Source organism: Amphibalanus amphitrite, unplaced genomic scaffold (assembly GCF_019059575.1).
Source record: "Amphibalanus amphitrite isolate SeventyFive unplaced genomic scaffold, NRLGWU_Aamphi_draft 000909F_arrow, whole genome shotgun sequence".
Lineage (NCBI taxonomy): Eukaryota > Metazoa > Arthropoda > Thecostraca > Balanomorpha > Balanidae > Amphibalanus > Amphibalanus amphitrite.
In genome coordinates this window covers 252,430-260,049 of record NW_024882403.1, presented here as the reverse complement: position 1 = coordinate 260,049, position 7,620 = coordinate 252,430, and the positions used below count along the sequence as shown (strand labels likewise).

Here is a 7,620-nt window from a genome sequence, read left to right as displayed (position 1 = left end):
TAACCAACACCATTGAGTTGGAAATGAAAAACTGGTCATAAAACATGCATCGCATAACCTTAGTAAAGTTGGGTTCATGTGGTGACCCTTGGTGACCTTTGGTGACCTGACCTCTGACCTGACCTGGTATGACCAGTGACCTCTAACAGCAACATATCTACTAGGCAACTGACGCCCTATCGCTGATTCCCGACAAAATGCGTTTTCCTCGGTGTTATAGCGCATTCCCTAGAAGACCCGTGAACGGTGAAACATTTCATCTTTGACCTGACCTGTGACGTCATCGGTGACCCCGAGGTCAATAAAATTTGGTTTCCCTTGACAAACAACAGGCCTTTCGAACGCTGTTTGAATTTTTCGGATCCGTCCAGTAGTTTCGGAGATACGAGGGGGGGGGGGGCAAAAAATAGCCCCCCCCCCCACCAGGTCGCGTTATAAACAGACCCCACCAGGGCGCGGGTTAATTCATAAGTTTTTATGTGAGAAAACGTGAAGATGGAACAAATTTCGGACCCTGCAGCGGCCTTGGCCCTTAATGCCCTCCACCCCTGTCGGGGATTAATGATCCCTCATTGACCAGTGGCAAAGAAATAACCACATCGCGCATATATTTCACAGCCAACATAAACATAACAAGCAAGACGCATACACGGGAAAATCGGTCGCGGGTGGCCTATTGTGGCCGAATGTCAGGTCAGGTCGGGTCGGGTCGCCGGGTCGATCAAGTTTGTCAGCGAGGGGTGATCGGTCGGAAACCAGGAGGCGTTCGGTCATAGCAGTCGGATCATACCAGTCGGGGAAAGGGTCGGTGCGCTCGTTTCGAGTCGAGTCGGGAGCTGGGCGAATTTTGGGCGTCTAGAAGGTCGTCACTCGTCACCTAAATAACTAGTCAGTGTGTCGCACCGAAGAACGACTCAGAGTGCGTCGGTCCGAGTGAGTCACTCGAGTCACTCGTCGAGTGCGTCGGTCCGGGTCGAGCTACCATTGTCAGACAACGCCGAAAAATTTCCTCTCGCCATCAACATCTTACACGATCCAACGAACGGGAATCAACCGAAAAACACCAACTGACTGCCCACATGCATAAAACAACTTCCCCTATAGTAACGATCAATTCAGGACTACTATAATCACTATCGAAGAACGCACACGCGATTACTGACTGCGAGATTTCGGATCAATATACACTTGGCTCCGCGACGCGTGCATTGTATGATCGTTCCGTACATTTAGCGATTATTCGTGAGTGCCGCTGCGTAGCACCGATATCATAACGTACAGGACTTACACATTGATAGGTAATACATGGTGGTGTGGAAAAGCGTTCACGGTAAAATTGCTACATGTATATTTAAGTGGAATAACGCGTGCAGCCATTCTTTGCAATAAATATCGGCGCATTTTATGGATAATGCCATAATTATGGTGAGCTATAAATAATAACTAAGCCTACCCGATGTCTTTGGAAAGTCACCTCCCTATATTGCCCTCTGATCAATACAACTGAACTAGTACCAGTACCAGCTAGGTGATATGAAAAATACCGTCCCACCAGAACTGGAACCAGGTAGAAAGCCGACGCGTAAAAAGGTATCAACATTGATGATGAAAATAGATTCAGGCAACCAGCTGGTCCTAACTGTAGGTGAGAACCTCAGGCGGACGCGCCGTCCTAGATCCTCACAAATACTGCATAGGGGATACAACACCAATACGGACCAGTGAAACAGCCATTCGCCGCGCCGATTACCGGCGACGAAATAACGCCGCCGCAGTGACCTCAGGTCAGCAGTGACCTCAGGTCAACGGTGACCCCAGGTCAGCAGTGCCTCCGCTGACCAAGCGATGTATCGCGTGACTTCATTGTCGGCTGCGGTTGGCTATGTTAATCGCGTGAATAGCCTGTGCCCCTCAGCCCGTGCTGTCTACAATGTCAGATGCCAAACGCTCGTCGGAAAAGAATTGCTGGACCTTTTGTTATCTATCCCGCGTGTTTTCTGGCCCGTCGTATCTGCCGGAGAATCGGACTCGTGGCTATCGTTAGTCGCTCACCGCCCATTGCATTCACGCTCCCGGGGTGGTGTTCGTCCCAACATCGACAGCTTGGTTTGGGCGCAGCGACCGCGGTGAGAATCACCCACTAGAAGCAGGCTATGTCGACCAGCCGCCATACCAACGCCGCACCGGGGCACAGTAACCCTGCTTTGACTGGCCTTCATGATTAACCCGACGCTCTGTGAGAGCGCGACATCCATCCCAGAATGCCGAGCTTTCTCCAGTGGTACACGATATCGACCTTGGTACCTTTTCTTCGCTATACTAACGACCACGCGGAGAGAGCGACTGATAATACGCCGAAGCAGACGACGCAGAAGTTTCGCCCAAATGGCTCCGATGAACGGCCGGCTAGTCTCGCTCCGTGGTATGTGAACCAGAGCTGGCTCAAAGACATACTGGTCTTGAGCCCGCTTCAGAACACGGGAATCTTGTCTCGGCGAGTGAAAACCAGATCGTCATCCAATGTCAGCAGAATCTGCCAACAAAGCAAAACGCACATTTAGCGTTATTTCAAGAAGCGGTAAATAAAAGGAACACGCTCTCTGCTCAATCTGGTAAAAAAGGCGAAAACTGTTAAAAAAATAATTCTTGCAATAAATATGGCGGTTGTCACTTGAAGTGACATAACGAGAAAAAAATGGCTTATTTCCTGGCGACCTAAACACTACTGCAAAATAATCACAGATCTTATACTTGAGGTCGCGAAACACTAAAAAAAAAATATATGTCACATTTCCTACAACGCATTTTACGAATCAGGTAAAGATTATCACTTCTTTACTCCGAGTGGGGCGTATCGAAAATCAGACATCCGACGTCCGCACTGCAGTCAGGTCCATGCCCAAATCTACTCTAATCTATTCTATCTGCCCCCCCCCCCCCTTCATCGCTTGAACTCTAAAGGCCACCCAGACCCACCATGAATCCGAAGAACATGCTGGAGGCCGAGAGGAAGTGCCAGATGTCGTGGTCGTCGTAGAAGCTGAGGATCTCGCAGTCACGGTTCTTGGTGCGCGACTGCGCCGGACTCAGCTGAAAGAGGGGTGAGCGAGGGGTCGTTAGATCTCGTGCGTATCGGTGTCGCTGAGATAGCAAAGGGCGCAGGGAGACGCTTTGCCACTGAGTAAAAGGCAGCCCGCGGGTATTGGGGTCTGACAGGGAGATGTCGGGGTCAGTGAAGAACACGACTGCCTAGAAATAGCAAGGCAGTAATACGAAAGGGAGGATAGAATGCCTGTGCCATTAATAAAAACTAGCGGATCGCAAAGTTGCAACAACTGTGTAACGAACAAGTCATAAGCCAAACGAAATAATATAACTAAGTGCCTAGCCATCTTACCGGTCCAACAAAATGCGAAATAAATTGTCCAAAAGTGTCATAATGCACGTCCCAGAAGGGAAACCCACTGACTATTGAACAACTCATCGATAAACTGAGACAGAAACCAAGTGACCGAATGTGAAATGAAGGTGTTTGAATAACGGTGAATATAATTATGTGATCTTGCAAGCTTATCATCATCCAATGTGATACGGTCCCATCTCATCAATCCATTCTCAATGACCAGCAAACATCTCACAAACCAACCCAGACACATGCCGCCATCAAAACCCACCGGTCAACGATCACAGCAAACAACGTGACCCCAAACATGGCCCAACCCTATCGCATCTCCTAGTAACCTCCAGCTGAGCAAACAACCATCCTAGATGCAGGATGATTTAGGAAACAATAACCATCCTAGAAATAACCCTCCACACATTCAAACTCCACCTCCCATGCGCCACTCATGAGTGTCCCCGACCCAAAGTCAGGGCCGTGGACAATGGGACCGGTGTCAGTTACCCAGTCGCTGGCCGTAGCCAAGCTGTGAACGGCGGTGGGGTGCGGTCGCCACGGCGAGACCAGACCCTCCTGGGGCAGAGAGTCGACCGAACCCCGGGACAGGGAGGTGAGAGAGTGAGAGCGACGACAGAATGTGGTGAGAGACAGGGGTGCGACTTGAGTAACAGTGCGGTGAGGCAGCTGGTACGAGATGAAGGGAATGAAGAGCCGACGACTAACTCTGACGCACTGCACAGACAACTGGGATTTTGCAGTGATCCACCCCCACTCAGATAAGCCACACGTTTTGCGATTCAACCACAAAGCTGCAAGTCGCAGCATTTACAACACACATTTACAACATCGATTTCGACACGAACACCACACAAATGATGCTAGGCATTTCCAGCAATAGCATCATAGTTATCCACCGCCAGTAGCCTAATCACCAAAGCTGGCAGAACACAACCGCTAGCCTAGAGAGCAGCGTACACCTACCCCATGCAGCCACCCCGGCCTCCCCGCCAACCTACCACCGCCATACCTCGCGCGCATCCCCGGCACCCTGTCGTACCTGCCACGTGGTGGATTTCTGCAGGAAGAAGTAGAGTGCCGCGCCCCAGGAGATGCACGACAGCACGATGTACAGGAATGGCTGCAGGAGCACCTGCTCGCCGCTCCGCAGCTGGGGGCAGAGGGGACCGGTCAGCGGCGGAAAGAGATGTGTGGGAATAAACGGAACGGTAACTGAGAGTTTCACGTACACTTAGCGAAACAGATTATTGTGTAAATTACAAAGGAGGAACTTACATCGGGGAACGCATACTGAAAACATATTGTAACCATATTGAATATGGTGTTCGTAGAAATCTACCAAACTTTCTGGCCTGCTGTGTCGTTACATATGTAAAATAGGGGCTGCGGTGTTCAAACGGCCTCTTCAGCATACATGCGAATGATGCACGGGTTCATGCTCGAGTAAGGTCCAGCTTACAGGCGCGGAATATGTGCTCGGATTGTTACACCAATTACACAGTGAACTATCCGCGAAGCAATCTCATCATAGAATGTCCGGGCCTCAATCAAATCAAAACCATAAGCTCACTCATCCTCTCACCCTCTCCCTCTCTACCTCTCTGTCCCTCTCTCTACATCATCCCATCATCCCCCACCCTCTTCCTTCCTTAACCTCACCTTCATGATAATGTAGAAGGTCGTGTAGAGCAGCAGGTTGGTAATGAAGATGGTCACCAAGTAGGAGGCGAAGTCCTTGGGCACGGTGATGCCTCCGAACACGGCCAGGCCAATGTTCACCAGCCCGGCCATGACGAGTAGGGCCATCCGGTCCGGGTAGGCCGGCCGGAAACAGTGGGTTGGAGACGTGGCCAGGTCCGCGCGGATACTGTGGTAGATCCGTAGGAATACGCCCGAGTCTGGGGAGGGCAGGGGGAGGGGTTATGTATGTATGTATGTATGTATTCACATCGTGCAATCGGTCCATGAACACATGGCTATTATGATTGACATGTCATAAAAACGGAACATCGGGATTCAGTTGCACAACTAACACACACACTCACGCACACACACTCAGCTCACATCACATTTGTACATCGCGCTACTCGTTTTGTTGTTTTGCCAGAAGATGTTTGCGGAGTTTTAGCCTGAACTCTCGCGTTCCCATGTTGTGGAAACTCGGCGGCAATTCATTGTAGCCCGTGACGGCAGAAAACAGAAATCGTCGGCGTCCCGATTCCGTCCGTATTACAGGTCTCTCCAGCATGTCAGCCTGTCTGGTCACACGGCGGTGAATGCTACCCCGGGTCACGGTTAGTTAGTGGGTGAGCGCGTCGGGCTGTAGGTGGTTGAAGGGGAAGGGACTTTATGAGAGAGCAAGATTCCAAAGTCACTAAATTACTAGCGATTAAGTCAGGTAATTTCAAGTGCACGCCTGTTAACATTGATACAGCTGTAACTGACTACTGCCCACTTCGTTTCGATTCATTCATTTTTACCTCAAAGCCTGGGAAGGGGTCCTTTCCGCTTTCTGACCACTCACCGATGGACCAGCGTCCCATATAGTAGATCTGGGCGCCGAGCACCAGACAGGCGCCCATGTGGAGCGCGATGAAGCCGAACCAGAAGTAGACTGTTCCCTCTAGGACGCCGATGACGCCCACGAACACGACGAACGAGAGTACGAGGAAGGTGACGTAGGCGCTGGCGTTGATGTCCGGGTGGCGCGTCTGGTAGATTTTCAGCATGCACAGCACCGCGATCACGTACATGAACGCCGTATCTGTGAACAGAGAGAGGCAATCAATGGGGGAGACGTCAGTTACCCAGAGCACTATTGTGGGGAGTGGATTCGGGACCGTTTATTCGGCATTCAAGTTAATTGTTATCGTCGCGAAAATATAAAGATAAAAAATATTTCTAATAAAAATAGCATCTCAGTAATCAAGCTCTCGATCTTTACTGAGCAAGAAAAATATGTCGTGCGTGGATCAGCGTGGCTCGTTGAATAAAAGAATTGCAATCATGTAGAGCCAAGACACTGGCAAAAGACGGTTTCTTGGGGTGAACAATACTGAGCTCACCGAACTGGAAGTTGGAGTAGCTGGGACAGACGTGGTAGCAGGCGCTCAGGATGCCCTCCATCATCAGCGCGGCGCCCATGGCGTAGAAGAGGCCAAAGTGGCGCGGGATGCCGTAATACTGGCGGCGTACACAGACGACGGCGATGGGTCAGTCGGGTCACCAATGGTCGGCGGTGGGATGGAAGGGACGCGGCAGGGCGTAATACTGAGCTCAAACCAAAGGCCAGCATTTCAGCCATCCTCAATATTCAGTGAGCGATGTCATCTATTTACTAGCACTCGCAACCATCGCCCCGAATCTGTCAACCATCGCTTTCCATCCAGTTCTACACTCGCGTGCGGCCCTCTCAGCCGTCACAGTCACGACGACTATCGACATTGGCGTGCGCGCGCACCTACCTGTTCATATCGGTCGTTGGCGCGCACGTGCTCCTGATGCATCAGATCCCTGCGCTTCACCAGCCCTATGAACAGCAGTCCGAGCAGCACGTAGCCCACGTTGGAGTAGACGTGGTTGAAGTCGGACAGCACGCCCAGCGGGTGGGCGCACAGGAAGTTGTAGTAGCAGATGTCCTGGTCGCCGGTCACGTTCAGTACCTGTGGAGATGGGAGATATCGTCAGGGAGGGAGAGGTAGCGGTAGAGACTGTGATAAAGCGTATGCTGGAATAATCTAAAAGGAAGGTGATCCCGGGAATCACTATCTTTTAGCAAATCTACATACCAGTATAACGCCTTTTGGGGCGACTAACGGAGCGAGCGAGAGGGTGGGCCTTGCACGTGCGAAATTTCGAGGGGGTACCTCCAACTGACTTGTGCATGGCACCTTACTAACCGGTCTCTAGCGATGTGCCAAATTTGAGCATAATCGGCCCAGCCGTTCTCGAGATCTGGGAGCGACACCCTGCACGTGCGCACGTGCAAAATGGGTCCCAACTAACTTGTGCACGGCACCCTACTAACCGGTCCCAACTGTGTACCAAATTTGAGCGCAATCGGTCCAGCCGTTCTCGAGATCTGGAAACGACCCCTGCACGTGCGCACGTGCAGCAGCACCCCAACTCTGGCACATGAATATGCAGTGCCTAGTGGGTGCCTACCTACATGCCAACTTTCAGCGCAATCGGCCAAGTAGTTA

General features: G+C 51.2%; 1 protein-coding gene across 3 annotated transcripts in view; it reads right to left on the bottom strand.

Annotated features, from left to right (window-relative positions):
• Positions 1 to 594: 594 nt before the first annotated feature.
• The window catches only part of LOC122367931 (SID1 transmembrane family member 1-like), a 51,472-nt gene continuing 44,446 nt past the window's right edge, over positions 595 to 7,620 (bottom strand). For all 3 annotated transcript variants that reach the window (XM_043341474.1, XM_043341476.1, XM_043341475.1), the window contains exons 13-19: positions 6,883 to 7,080; positions 6,484 to 6,601; positions 5,943 to 6,182; positions 5,078 to 5,316; positions 4,458 to 4,568; positions 2,977 to 3,090; positions 595 to 2,533 (exon numbers count right to left, since the gene is read on the bottom strand). In XM_043341474.1, the coding sequence (XP_043197409.1) occupies positions 2,471 to 2,533; positions 2,977 to 3,090; positions 4,458 to 4,568; positions 5,078 to 5,316; positions 5,943 to 6,182; positions 6,484 to 6,601; positions 6,883 to 7,080 (1,083 nt within the window). In that variant the 3' untranslated portion in view covers positions 595 to 2,470. The remainder of the gene's footprint in view (positions 2,534 to 2,976; positions 3,091 to 4,457; positions 4,569 to 5,077; positions 5,317 to 5,942; positions 6,183 to 6,483; positions 6,602 to 6,882; positions 7,081 to 7,620) is intronic.